The following is a 14027-nucleotide window of genomic DNA, read 5'->3' on the forward strand; positions in this document are numbered from 1 at the left end:
CACCTAGGCAACATAATGAGACCTCGTTTCTATTAAAAATAAAATTAGGCTGGGCGCGGTGGCTCAAGCCTGTAATCCCAGCACTTTGGGAGGCCGAGACGGGCGGATCACGAGGTCAGGAGATCGAGACCATCCTGGCTAACACGGTGAAACCCCGTCTCTACTAAAAATACACGAAAATTAGCCAGACGAGGTGGCGGGCGCCTGTAGTCCCAGCTACTCGGGAGGCTGAGTCAGGAGAATGGCGTGAACCCGGGAGGGCGGAGCTTGCAGTGAGCCGAGATTGCGCCACTGCACTCCAGCCTGGGGCACAGAGCAAGACTCCGTCTCAAAAAAAAAAAAAAAAAAAAAATTAGCCGGGCCTGGAGCACACCTGTGGTACCAGCTGCTCGGGATCCTAAGGCAGGAGGATCACTTGAGCCCAGGAGGTCGAGGTGGCATTGAGCTGTGATAGTGCCACTGCACTCCAGCCTGGGCTGCAGAACAAGATCCTGTATTATCTGTTTAATTGAAAGTTTTAATATAATTGTTAATAATGGCTATGTTTATTAATATACATTCATTGTAGAAAATGTTAAAATTGCAGAAATGAGTAAAGAAGAGACAAATCACCCGTAATCTGTTTTACTACCACAATTAACTACTGTTTACGTGTTTTCTTCTTGTTGTTTGAGACAGGGTCTCTGTCGCCCGGACTGGAGTGCAGTGGCACGATCTCATCTCACTGCAGCCTCAACCTCCTAGTCTCAAACCATCCTCCCACCTCAGCGTCCTGAATATCTGGGACTATAGGCACACACCACCATGCCTGGCTAATTTTTGTATTTTTTTGTAGAGATGGGGTTTTGCCATGTTGCCCAGGCTGGTCTCGAACTCCTGGGCTCGAGCGATCCTCCTGCCTTGGTCTCCCAAAAGTGCTGCTATTACAGCTGTGAGCCACCGTACCTGGCCTGATTACATGGTACTGTACCTCTTTGCACTCTGTGATACATTCAAGCACATGTTTACATGCACATATATGTGAATATTTTAGATGTGTATTCGTATAGTTACATTTACAAAACTTATTGCCATACGTAGAAATTCATAATCTGTTTTACATTTTGTGAATACTTTTTGAGTGATGTTGAATATCAGTGACCATGTCTTTACTGTTGGTTGCCTTTAGCGTCTCAGAATAATTACCGCATCGATGCCAACCAGGAGCTGCTGGCCATTGGTAAGACCCCAGCTGTGGGGAAGAACCCCTGTGGGCCTCCAGGGACCCGGGGCTGCCCCTCTGTGTCTCCTGCGTCATAGGAAGACCGTGATGGTGGTGATGAACTGGGAGGGCAGAGGTGGCCCCAGATGGGCTCTTCTGGAATATTTTGTTTTGTTTTGGGTTTTTGAGACGGAGTCTCGCTCTGTTGCCCAGGTAGGAGTGCAGTGGCGCGATCTCGGCTCACTACAACCTCCGCCTCCCAGATTCAAGCGATTCTCCTGCCTCAGCCTCCTGAGTAGCTGGGATTACAGGCGTGTGCCACCATGCCTGGCTAATTTTTGTATTTTTAGTAGAGACGGGGTTTTACCATGTTGGCCAGGCTGGTCTCGAACTCCTGACCTCAGGTGATCTGCCTGCCTCGGCCTCCCAAAGTGCTGAGGTTACAGGCGTAAGCTACCGCTCCTGGCTCTTCTGGAATATTAATAAGAACTCGTTCCCAGACCTCCACACTGCTCAGTTTAACCCCTAAGAATAAGGAGCTGACATCTGTTATCTGTCCTACCACTTGCTGAGCACCTGTGCTGTGTACCCGACCCTGAGGTCCGTAGCCTTGGTCTAGATCCAGGAACACCTGGAATGTCCCACCTCAAGGAGGGAGCGCCCAGGGACAGGGTCGAGAGCTGAAGGCTGTGGCCGGGGGAGTCCAGAGGAGTCTTCTGATTGTACCCGCACCCTGCCTTGTGCCTCCCTCCAGGCAGGGGCAGGTGGATTCATGAAGACTCGGGGGCCCCAAGTTGCATGCCTGTGGATGGGGGTCATGCCCGCTTTCACCGTTTAGTTTCCTCTTGTTATATCTCTGCAGGCTGACTTCTTAGTGGTATATTTTGAGACCACAGTGTGAATATATATATATTTTTTTGTGTGTGAGACTGAATCTTGCTTTGTCGCCCAGGCTAGAGGGTAGTGGTGCAATCTCAGCTCACTGCAACCTCTGCCTTCTGGGTTCATCCGATTCTCCCGCCTCAGCCTCCTGAGTAGCTGAGACTACAGGCGCGTGCCACCATGCCTGGCTACTTTTTGTATTTTTAGTAGGGTTGGGGTTTCACCATATTGGCCAGGCTGGTCTCAAACTCCTGACATCGTGATCCGCCCGCCTCAGCCTCCCAAAGTGCTGGGATTACAGGTGCCCGCCACCGCACCCGGCCCAGTATGAATCTTAAATTCAGTTATCGTGACTGAATCGTGGGACCCAGGCCTTCCTGCCTTTCCTTCTCGCCCCTCATGAGACTGGCGCAGGGTAACCCAGGAAGCACCATGAGCTTTTTCCCAAGGGGTGTCCACCCTGACAATTTCATGAGAGCCATTTGGCTTCTTGACAGCAAAGTGAGTGACCCAGGTTGGGTCACAAAGGGACGTTGCCTGGGCTCCTCTCTGAGCCATGGAGAGCAGGGCACTGTCTAGTTGAGTGGCGGAGCTCGGGCTTCCTAGGACTCACACACTCTCAGGCCGAGAAAATCCACAGCCTCCCCGAAACCTCCCAGTAAATCTTCCAAATGCGATTTCCCAGAGCATCCCATTCCCATTACTTTACTTATTATAATTGTTATTTGAGACGGAGTCTTGCTGTGTCGCCCAGGCTGGAGTGCAGTGGCACGGTCTCGGCTCTCTGCAACCTCCGTCTCCTGGGTTCAAGCAGTTCTCCTGCCTCACCCTCCTGAGTAGCTGGGATTACAGGCGCCTGCCCCCAAGCCCGACTGATTTTTGTATTTTTAGTAGGATGGGGTTTCGCCATGTTGGCCAGGCTGGTCTCGAGCTGCTGACCTCAGGTGATCCGCCCGCTTTGGCCTCCCAAAGTGCTAGGATTACAGGCCTGAGTCACAGCCCCTGGCCCTATTCCCATTACTTTAAAAATACCACAGAACTATTCTGATGGCACGCTGAGTTCCAGGGATACAACGCAGACAGAGCGAAGGTCAAGGTTACTGTGACAGCCATGGGATTCCTTGATCTCAGATAGGCCAGGTAGGCGTCAGCAGCCGCACAGCAAGAAGCTGGCTGATGTGAGCCCATAAAGGCCAGGCTGGGAGGGGTCGCCCTGGTCAGCTTTGGCTCACAGAATTGGGTCCCCAGCCCAAGCTGTTGCAGAGTGAGGATGATCCCGTGCAGCCTGCCGTCACCGCAGGCCTCTGCTGAGACCTCCCACGCCTGCATTTCCTTGCCCTGTCCCCTTTCTCTCAGGGCTGTGAGCTGGGCCATGTCACCCGGGATGCCCTGATACTGAGTTGGCCCCAGCCCAAGCTACCTTGAGAGCAGACCCTGCACCTTTGAGACCTGAGAACCCACTGTGGGTCTTAGTGAGCAGGAGGGATTCTGGTTTTAGTGGTGCCTCCAGGTGAGACAGATGCTGGTGGGAGCGTGGGGTCAGCCTGAGCAGTGATCCCCGTTCTTGGGCCTCAACGATGCTGCAGGCGTGGGCTTTGTCTGTTGTCGGCAGCCAGCATCACCTGGGGAGGCAGCATACCAGCCATGACCTTGGCCTCACTGTGGCTGTCGTCTCGTGAGAAGGAGTGCTGGGTTTGAAAGGAACTGGGTGGAGAACTGTGGGCAGCCACTGACCTCCCAAGCACGTAGGGTTTGTCTTACGGGCGCTTTCGTCTCAGCTGTCACCCCCTCCTGGGCGTTGAGATGCTCCCCTCTGTTCTGCGTGGGGAAGGCATGTCCTAGTCACACAGGAGAGGCCGGGTGAGAAGTGTTTGAAAGCTAGGATCTGGCTGGGCGTGGTGGCTCACACCTGTAATCCCAGCACTTTGGGAGACTGAGGTGGATTTATCACCTGAGGTCAGGCGTTTGAGACCAGCCTGGCCAACATGGCAAAACCCTGTCTCTACTAAAAATACAGTTAACTGGGTGTGGTGGCTCATGCCTGTAGTCGCAGCACTTTGGGAGGCCAAGGCAGGTGGATCACCTGAGGTCAGGAGTTTGAGATCAGCCTGACCAACATGGTGAAACCCCGTCTCTACTAAAAATACAAAAATTAGCCAGGTGTGGTGGCACGTGTCTGTAGTCCCAGCACTTTGGGAGGCCAAAGCAGGTGGATCACTGAGGTCAGGAGTTTGAGATCAACCTGGCCAACATGGCAAAACTCTGTCTCTACTAAAAATACAAAAATAAGCCGGGTGTGCTGGTACGTGCCTGTAATCCCAGCTACTCGGGAAGCCGAGGCAGGAGAATCGCTTGAACTGGGAGGTGGAGGCTGCAGTGAGCTGAGATCGTGCTACTGCACTCCAGCTTGGGCAACAGAGCCAGACTCTGTCTCAAAAAGAAAAAAAAAAAGGCTAGGCTCTACATCTGCAAGATTGTGGCCTGTTTTCTTCCCTGACAGAGTGCACAGGCTCAGGCCCCCAGGATAATTCTCCCGAGCCCTGCCTTCCCGCCTCCCTTCTGGGTTTTTATCCCCTCCCCATCTCCTTTCCCTCCGTCCTGTGTGCCTGCCCTCCCCGATCAGCCTGTCTTGCCTCCTCCCCAGGTCTCACCAATGTGTTGGGCTCCTTCGTCTCCTCCTACCCAGTCACAGGCAGCTTTGGACGGTGAGTGACGTGTCTTCCACTTCTGTTTGCCCACATTGCCTTTACGTTGTTATCCTGACGAGGAGTCTGCCTGTCCTGACCCTGGCGCCCCGTCCTCCCCTGTGAACTGTCCGTGGAGGGGCAGGGCTGGGGGTCACCCTGCTGTCCTCCAGGGTGTCCTCTGTTTCTTTACTCTCATAGATGGTCCTGCAGTTTAATACTAGAAACTTCCACTGGGCATTGTGGTATACCCTTGTTATCCCATTTACTCTGGAGGCGGAAGCGGGAGAATCGCTTGAGCCCAGCGGGTTGAGGCTGCAGTGAGTTGTGACTGCAACACTGCGCTCCAGCCTGGGCAACACAGCAAGACTCCGTCTCTAAAACAAATACTGGAAAGTTCCCAGCACGCCAAAGCCCTTCTAGCTCCTGGTGCCAGAGTCAATTCCTAAAAGGACGTGGAGACAGGAAGGGCTGCAGCTCTGCCCTGAGGAAGCCAGGCGTGAGGCTTAGCCCAGACGCCCTAGGGCCCCTCCTCAGTCAGGACAACAGGATGGGGGTGATCTGTGGCTTAAAGGAGAGAAGGCGGCACCGCTTGGCAGTGCCCAGTCCCCCAGCTGCTGACGCTCGCCCTGCAGGGTGTGGGGCCCCCACATGGATGGGGGCAGGAACCCGAGAGGACGTGTGGTTCCTGAACTGCTTCCTATAGTCAGGGTGGCCTGAGCACAGCGCTCTGTGACTGCACCCTAAGTCTCTTTGCCTTGCCCCTCTTGCAGTCCCCGCCTGCTTCCTAAGCTGTGCTGGGAGCTGACGTCCCCTCGGAAGAACGGCCACAGGGTGTGGGCTGAGGTCTCCCCTTTCCCGGCCTCTGGTGACTGACGGTCTCTCTGTTGCCTTCCAGGACAGCCGTGAACTCTCAGTCGGGGGTGTGCACCCCGGCAGGGGGCCTGGTGACGGGTGAGGCCCTCCATCTTCCCCTTGTGCCCCCAGCCCTGAGAGTGGGAGAAAGGCAGGAGGGGGCCCAAGAGATGTCCCGTCCCTTTGGCTCATGGGCCGCATGCCCCGGGACTGCACAGGGACTTGGGGGGCCTCAAAGGAGTAGGGGGACCACAGGAGACTGAGCAGGGGCTGGGGGTCTTGGCACTCGTTGCCCTACCCCTGCCCCGTCCCCAGTGGGCTCCGCTGAACAGGAGGCTGCTATGCTGCGTGCTGGGGGGACCCTGTGCCCCCGAGGTCACCCGTGTTCCCGCTCCCCGCAGGAGTGCTGGTGCTGCTGTCTCTGGGCTACCTGACTTCACTCTTCTACTACATCCCCAAGTCCGCCCTGGCCGCCATCATCATCATGGCCGTGGCCCCGCTGTTCGACACCAAGATCTTCAGGACGCTCTGGCGCGTTAAGAGTACGTTCTTGTCCTACGGGGAGAGCACTGTGATGCAGTGTCTGAACGTGGAGAATGTCATTTGTGCTACACCATTTTCCTGCAGCCACTGCTGCGGGGCTGGGGCTGGGAAGTTAAGGCAGTCCCGGAACAGAGGAGTGGATGGCCAGGAGATGGCCCCAGAGATGGTCCAGAGGCTCAGTGGGAAGAGCTGGAGCTCCTTGTCCTGACACCTGGGGTCCTGAGGGGGGGCACTGACCCAGGGAGGGTCTCCTCCTGATCCCCCTGCCCTCATTCCCACCCTCCCTGCTGCCTCTAGCCACTGGCCCAGCTGGGGGAGGGACGGGAGATGTGCCTGGTGACCAGCAGGGGCAGTGGAACAGCCTTGCACTCGGGCCCTGACTGCCAGTTCCTTTAACTTAACACATGTTGTTTTCTTTTGTTTGTGGAGGAAGCACGGAGTGGGTTCACCTAGCTGACTTGGCATTTTCTGGTCAGCCCCAGCAAGTTGCCAGGTGAAAGGATGGATAATTTTCTTGCATGCCTGCCGCATGCCAGGGCCTTTCGCATGTCAGTGCGCTGGGGCTTTAGAACAGCCCTGAAACATGTTAATATGCCCACGTGGAATGGGATGGTCGCTACCGCTAGAAACCGAGGCTTAGCCAGGGTGGGGCGGGCCTGACCTATGTGAGGTGGAATCCCCGCCAGGCCTGAGCCCATGCCCTTTGTCCCCAGGGCACCTTCTTGGCCAGGTCTCAAGAGTTCACGTGGTCCCTGCCCCACTCCTCAGGCCAGATCTGTGCCCTGACAAGCCGCTGCCACTTCCCTCCCTGAGGTGGGAGGCCAGGGACTGAGCGGGCAGGTCTCAGCTGTGCTCAGCTTGGATGAGGAGGGACCGAGCGGGCAGGTCTCAGCTGCGCTCAGCTCGGATGAGGCGGGCATTTCCTTCCTTCGACTTGAAGCCTGGCCTGGTCAGCAGCTGCTGTCCCCAAGTCCTCCGGAGTCCCCTCGGGGGCTGCTTTGGGTCCGTGAGCACCTTTACTCATATGTGGGGGGCAGAAAGTTCCCACTGGTCAGCAGGGCCATGTTGGGGGCTTGGGCGGCTGCCAGGTGTCCCTCAGCAGCACCCTTCTCCTAGGACTGGACCTGCTGCCCCTGTGCGTGACCTTCCTGCTGTGCTTCTGGGAGGTGCAGTATGGCATCCTGGCCGGGGCCCTGGTGTCTCTGCTCATGCTCCTGCACTCCGCAGCCAGGCCCGAGACCAAGGTACCCTGCCGTGACCTGAGTGGGGAGTGCGCTGGGGGCAGGACTCCTGGGCACGGTCTTATGTGTTGAGGGTCTGGGGTGATGGTGGTCGTGGGCGCTGCTGAAGGGGACCGCTTGCTGGCAGGCGGGCAACCACCCTGCTATAAAGCATGGTGTTCTCCCACTGTGTGGGGGCCGTGGGGGTCTCCCCTTAGCACCCCACTCCCAGTTCCCTCCAGCGTGCTAGGTTGGCTTGGGGCTTCCTGCTTGGGACAGGCCAAGCCTGGTGGATGCTGCCCGGTTTCCAGGACTCACTCGTCCCTGCAGGTGTCAGAGGGGCCGGTTCTGGTCCTGCAGCCAGCCAGCGGCCTGTCGTTCCCCGCCATGGAGGCTCTGCGGGAGGAGATCCTAAGCCGGGCCCTGGAAGGTGCATGGGCGGGGGCCAAGGTGGTCTGAGGTCGCTCCCCTGTCCTCTGCTCCCCACTCCCAGCTCTTCAGGACCCCAAGGCCCTGTCCCCGACACTCTCTAGTCCACAAGGATTCAGGCGTCTCCGAGTGGGCAGGACTGTCCCCTGTGGGCCTCAGCCAGTGACCGCTGCAGCAAGGGTGGTGCTCCCCACATATCGCTCCTTCCCTGCCCCTAAAGTCCCCTTCCTGTTTCTGGGGGGTTGATTTTAGGGGAGCCGAGGGCCTGTGAGTGCTAGGAGGGAAACAGCTGCTGCTGTCATCAAACAGTTGCGTGTCTGGTCCTGTCACCCGAATCCCCCAACTGGGTGACTCAGTCCCCACGAGATGGAGCACTCTGGCCTCTCTGTCCCCTCCCCCTGGCCAGAGCCTCCTTTGGCCTCTGCGGAGCGGCTTTGGGCTGCTCTGTGTGGCATGACCTGGCTCGGACCTGTCTCCCCAGTCTCCCCGCCACGCTGCCTGGTCCTGGAGTGCACCCATGTCTGCAGCATCGACTACACCGTGGTGCTGGGGCTTGGCGAGCTCCTCCAGGACTTCCAGAAGCAGGGCGTCGCCCTGGTCTTCGTGGGCCTGCAGGTGGGTGTGCGCTGGGCTGCCTTAGGGGTTAGCAGCTGCCTCAGGTCCTTCCTGTGCCTGCCTCCCGTGGTGAATGTGACATCTCTGGGCTGTGATACTGGACGGCCCTTCGGCCAGTGCTGGCTCTGCCTCTGATTTAAACAGTTCTCATTCCCATCTGGCCTTCCTCGTCCCTCCCTGTGGAATGGGGAGCGGTGGCCCCCAGCCCTCTGAGGGGTCACGTTATGGCTTCATTTCCCTGGTGGTCACTGCCACACTGTCCTCAGTGCTGGGGACACACAGTGAATGAGGGTCAGTCCCTGCTCTCAGGGGAATTGTATTTTAGGAAACAAAAAGAGACCGGTGAGGCCAGATGTGGTGGCTTACGCCTGGAATCCAGCACTTTGGGAGGCCAAGGCGGGCAGATCACCTGAGGTCAGGAGTTCAAGATCAGCCTGGCCAACATGGTGAAACCCCGTCTCTACTAAAAAATAAAAAAAAAACAACAACAACAAAAACAAAAACAAAACTAGCCAGGTGTGGTGGTGAGCACTTATAATTCCAGCTACACGGGAGGCTGGGAGAATTGCTTGAACCCAGGAGGCAGAGGTAGCAGTGAGCCGAGATCCCACTACTATACTCCAGCCTGGGCGACAGAGAGAGACTCCATCTCAGAACAAAACAAAAACAGGTGCGCGTAGAATTTCGTGAAAAACGTATCGTCAGGGCTTCCAGAGGCTGAAGAAGACAGGTTTCTGTGGAGGCCGTCCTGTTCAGAGCTGCAGGTAAAATGTAAGGGCCGGGTCCCGGGCCCTGCGTCTTAGGCCTCACCTGGGAGCCTTCCGAGCGCTGCAGGGTCGACATCGCAGGAGTGTGGCCGGTGTTTGCAGAGAGGCGGGGGTCTCTGTTACTGTGATTAAATGTATGCTCCCTGCCAAGTCCTAGATGGCAGAACATGGGGGACTAGGGCGTGTCCCCAGGCACTGAGAGGAGACATTCATGAACTAGCCATGAAACAGGAGGCTGACTGAACCGTATACCTCCTGTGTGGGCCACAGCTGGTACTTGTCAGGGTTTTATTCATCCCCAACCTGGCCCCCGAGGCTAGTGCTATCTTTTTTTTTTTTTTTTTTTTGAGATGGAGTCTCGCTTTGTCGCCCAGGCTGGAGGTACAGTGGCGCGATCTCAGCTCACTGCAAGCTCCGCCTCCCGGGTTCACGCCATTCTCCTGCCTCAGCCTTCCGAGTAGCTGGGACTACAGGTGCCCGCCACCACGCCCGGCTAATTTTTTGTATTTTTTAGTAGAGATGGGCTTTCACCTTGTTAGCCAGGATGGTCTTGATCTCCTGACCTTGTGATCCGCCCGCCTCAGCCTCCCAAAGTGCTGGGATTACAGGCGTGAGCTACCGTGCCCGGCTGGCTAGTGTTGTCTTCATCCCCGTGTCCAGAAGAGGTCATTGAGGCCCAGAGAAGCCAGGTAACCTGCCCACAGTCACACAGGATGGTGGACCGGGCTTCTGATTTGGGCATGTGCCTTCAGAGCTTTGCTCATAAGCGTTACATCCTGTGTCATATTTGCAGAGCACATGTCTTCATGGTCTTTGGAGATGATTCACTTAAAAAAATACTCCTCTGGCCCAGACATGGTGGCTCATGCCTGTAATCCCAGCACTTTGAGAGGCCAAGGTGGGAGATCAGGGGTTTGAGACCAGCCTGGCCAACATAGTGAAACTCTGTCCCTACTAAAAAGATAAAAATTAGATGGGCGTGGTGGCACATGCCTGTAATCCCAGCTACTCGGGAGGCTGAAGCAGGAGAATTGCTTAAACCTGGGAGGCGGAGGTTGCAGTGAGCTGAGATCTCGCCATCGCACTCCAGCCTGGGTAACAAGAGCAAAACTCCGTTCAAAAACAAAAACAAAAAACAAACAAAACAAAAACAAAACTCCTCTGGGCCAGGCAGATTACAGGATTACATCTGTAATCCCAGCACTTTGGGAGGCCGAGGCAGGAGAATCCCTTGAGGCCGGGAGTTTGAGACCAGCCTGGGCAACATGATGAAACCCCATCAAAAAAATAGGAAAAATTAGCTGGACATGGTGGCGTGCCCCTGTAGCTACTCAGGAGGCTGAGGTGGGAGGATCACTTGAGTCTGGGAGGTTGAGGCTGCAGTGAGCCATGATCGTGCTACTGCATTCCAACCTGAGCAATGAACGAGACCCTGTCTCAAAAAAACAAAAAAATTAAAAAAAAAAAATCCTCCTCTGACAGCATCCCCCTGGGGCTGCGTTTCTTCTCACCGTTCGCTGGTGTGGAGGAGAAGCTGTGCCTCTCCGGGAGACTCTGAGATTGCGTGTCCGCCAGGCTGCCTGCCGTGTGCTAGAGAGGGACACATCCTGCCCTGGCTAAAGTCTGTCTGTCCTTCAGGTCCCTGTTCTCCGTGTCCTGCTGTCCGCTGACCTGAAGGGGTTCCAGTACTTCTCCACCCTGGAGGAAGCAGGTGGGCACAGTCAGACATCCTGCGACTTTGGTGATTTTATAAAAATCGTAAATGCTTATTGTAAAAACTACAGAAAACCAGCTGGGCGCAGTGGCTCATGCCTGTCATCCCAGCACTTTGGGAGGCCGAGGTGGGCAGATCACCTGAGGTCAGGAGTTTGAGACCAGCCTGGCCAACATGGTGAAACCCCATCAGTACTAAAAATACAAATATTAGCTGAGTGTGGTGGTGGGCACCTGTAGTCCCAGCTATTCGGGAGGCTGAAGCTGAGAATTGCTTGAACCCAGGAGGCAGAGGTTGCAGTGAGCCGAGATCGTGCCGCTGCACTCCAGCCTGGGTGAGAGAGCGAGACTCTGTCTCAAAAAAACACAAAAACAAAAACAGGAAACCACCTCCACCCCAGTCCACTTTGGTGATCACTCCAGACCCCTCCCCTAAACATGCGTATGTTCTTGCCTGTCAGTGTGTGGATATGTGTTTGTGGTTTTACATAAATGGGATCATTTCACACCTGGTGCTCTGGAACCCACATTTTTCATGCAGAAGGTTGGAAGAATGTCCTTCCAGCGGAAGTCCACACCCCGAGGGATCAGGACCAGACAGAACAGGGCCGGGTCAGGAGATCCAGAAGCCCCGGGACAGGAGGGACGGGAGGGTCAGGAGCAGGGTGGGCGCTGAGCCCTGAGACAGCAATCGCTGGAGGTCTGAGCTGCAGCAGGTGTCAACAAGAGGATAGGCCAGCAATGCAGAGCATCCACCCCAGGCCACACAGCAGGGGCCAGAGGGTCCCAGGCCCCAGTGCCGGGCCTCTTCCTCTTCCACTGAGGCCACAGCTAGAGCAGGGTCAGCTCCGTGAGAGTGAGGGGGGCGGATGTTGTACCAGCTTCGTTGGCTCAATGTGATGTCAGGGAGATTCACCCATGTCGTTGCTAGAAGGAAGCAGCTCAGATGCAGTGCACTGGAGGTGGATAAGCAGACTGTGGCCTGGCCATGGGATGGGAGGGTACCCTGAGCGGTAAGAAAGGGCCGTTAGTCACCTGAAAAATACACTTACAGAGACTCCGCTGAGACCCTCAGGGAGTTAGTGACACTGGCCTGGGTGGCCCATAGCTCCTTCCTGCGCACCTTCTAGAACCCTGAAAGGCCCCCGTTAATCCCTTCCCGTGAACTGACCCATCCTCACTTCTGAGCTTTCAGTGCTTGAAAAATTGTTTGTACTTTCTGCAGAGAAACACCTGAGGCAGGAGCCAGGGGCCCAGCCCTGCAACATCAGAGAAGACGCCGTTCCGGACCACAAGGTCGCCCTGCTCGAGGCGTAATGGGGCCACCCGTGGGCATCCACAGTTTGCAGGGTGTTCCGGAAGGTTCTTGTCACTGTGATTGGATGCTGGATGCCGCCTGATAGACATGCTGGCCCTGAGCAGGTAACCTGGGGAGGAGAAGGAAGCCAGGCCTGGAGGTCTACGGCGGGGGCGGGGTCGGCTCAGTGGCTTCCTGCGGGATGACTGGAAAATGACCTCGCTGCTGTTCCCTGGCATGACCCTCTTTGGAAGAGTGGTTTGGAGAGAGTCTTCTAGAATGACAGACTGTGCGAGGAAGCAGGGCCACGGGTTTCTGGCCTGGGCTGTGCGAGGCGTCCTGGGGCCCGCAGCACCTTCCTGGCCCACCAGTGCCACCTGCAGGGGAGGGACGGGGCAGGCGGGAGTCTGGGAGGCGGGTCTGCTCCTGTTTGCGGCATCTGTGCCCCCAGGAGAAAGGCAAGGTGTGCCAAATGACGTCAAGTCTCTATGTACAAATAATTCTGTTTTGTAAATGGAGAAAGTGATAGCTTTGGTGATTTTGTAAAAGTCATAAATGCTTATTGTAAAACATACAGGAAACCACCCCCAACCCCTTCCACTTGGGTGATCACTCCAGACCCCTCCCCAAACGTGCATGTCCATCAGCGTGTGGATGTATGTTTACAGTTTACATAAATGGGATCATTTTATACATGGTGCTCTGGAACCCACGTTTTTCATGTAGTCGTTTGCAGTGAGTTATTTATTGTGATAATAAATAGCATTAGAACACATGGTTTTTAATGTCTGCTTGGTATTTCGGTCTATATATGCATCATAATGGACTTACTGAGCCCGCTGTTCAACGTGTGCTTGGGTTAGAGACGGGATCGTGCCCCCTTAAGACCCTTAAGTTGAAGGCTTCGCCCTCTATGTGACTGCGTTTGGAAATAGGGCTTTTAGGGGTAACTAGGGTTTAATGAATGTCATAAAGGTGGGCCCTGAACTGATAGCTTTAGTGTCCTTATGAGAAGAGATGCCAGAGAGCTGGTTCTCTGCACCCTCACCCCAGGGAACGCCACGAGAGGACACAGCAAGGACCAGGCCACGCGCCTGCCAGGAAGAAAGGCCTCACAAGGACCCCAGCCTCCAGAACCAGGAGAAAATGAATATCTGTGTTAAGCCCCGCAGGCGGGGGTGATCTGTCACGGCAGCCTGAGCAGATGAGGACCGCCTGCATGTTTGTATTTTTATGAATGCTTTGATTGAGTCTGGGGGTAAATCCCTGGAGGCCTGTGGCAACCTAGAGGTGTGTTCTCCCTGCACTTTCTTCAAGAGGAATGTGGCCTGCCCTGCTGAGCCTCGTTCTGCCCAGGCAGTCCCGGCCAGTGTCAGCACAGCAAGGAGACAGCCGCTGTAACCAGGGCTGCTGGCTGCGGGGCTCCCCACTGGACATTGGAGCGGACACTGGAGCGTGTTCATCCGCATGACCCTTCCAGGTGCCTCGCCTCCCATTTTCCTTCCTTCCTTTCCTTCCTTTCCTTCTTTCCTTTCCCTCTTTCCCTCCCTCCCTCCCTTCCTTCCTTCCTCTTTCTTTCCTTCTTTCCTTTCCTCTCTTGCTCCCTTCCTTTTCTTCCTTCTTTCTTTCCTTCTTTTACTTTTCTTTCTTCCTTCCTTTCCTTTTTTTCTTCCCTTTCTCCCTTTCTTCCTCCCTCCCTCCCTTTCTTCTCACTGTGTTCCCCAGGCTGGTCTTCAGCTCCTGGGCTCAAGCAATCCTCTTGCCTCAACCTCTGGTGTGGCTGGGACCACAGACACATGCCACCGCGCCAGGCTAATTTAT

The 14027-nt window shown here is 55.6% G+C and overlaps 1 protein-coding gene across 24 annotated transcripts in view; it reads left to right on the forward strand.

Annotated features, from left to right (window-relative positions):
- SLC26A11 (solute carrier family 26 member 11) overlaps nucleotides 1-12981 on the forward strand; it is a 31884-nt gene extending 18903 nt beyond the window's left edge. For 9 of the 24 annotated variants that reach the window (XM_074020842.1, XM_005585202.4, XM_074020840.1 and 6 more), the window contains 9 exons: nucleotides 1169-1219; nucleotides 4728-4788; nucleotides 5666-5721; nucleotides 6024-6164; nucleotides 7282-7409; nucleotides 7716-7815; nucleotides 8296-8429; nucleotides 10835-10907; nucleotides 12135-12981. In XM_074020842.1, the coding sequence (XP_073876943.1) occupies nucleotides 1169-1219; nucleotides 4728-4788; nucleotides 5666-5721; nucleotides 6024-6164; nucleotides 7282-7409; nucleotides 7716-7815; nucleotides 8296-8429; nucleotides 10835-10907; nucleotides 12135-12226 (836 nt within the window). In that variant the 3' untranslated portion in view covers nucleotides 12227-12981. Of the gene's footprint in view, nucleotides 1-678; nucleotides 962-1168; nucleotides 1220-4727; nucleotides 4789-5665; nucleotides 5722-6023; nucleotides 6165-6594; nucleotides 6659-6878; nucleotides 7410-7715; nucleotides 7816-8295; nucleotides 8430-10834; nucleotides 10908-12134 lie in introns of all 24 variants that reach the window. The other 15 variants (XM_074020844.1, XM_074020837.1, XM_074020838.1 and 12 more) reach the window with 6 other exon arrangements.
- The last annotated feature ends 1046 nt before the right edge of the window (nucleotides 12982-14027 follow it).

The sequence above is a fragment of the Macaca fascicularis genome, chromosome 16 (genome assembly GCF_037993035.2).
Source record: "Macaca fascicularis isolate 582-1 chromosome 16, T2T-MFA8v1.1".
Lineage (NCBI taxonomy): Eukaryota > Metazoa > Chordata > Mammalia > Primates > Cercopithecidae > Macaca > Macaca fascicularis.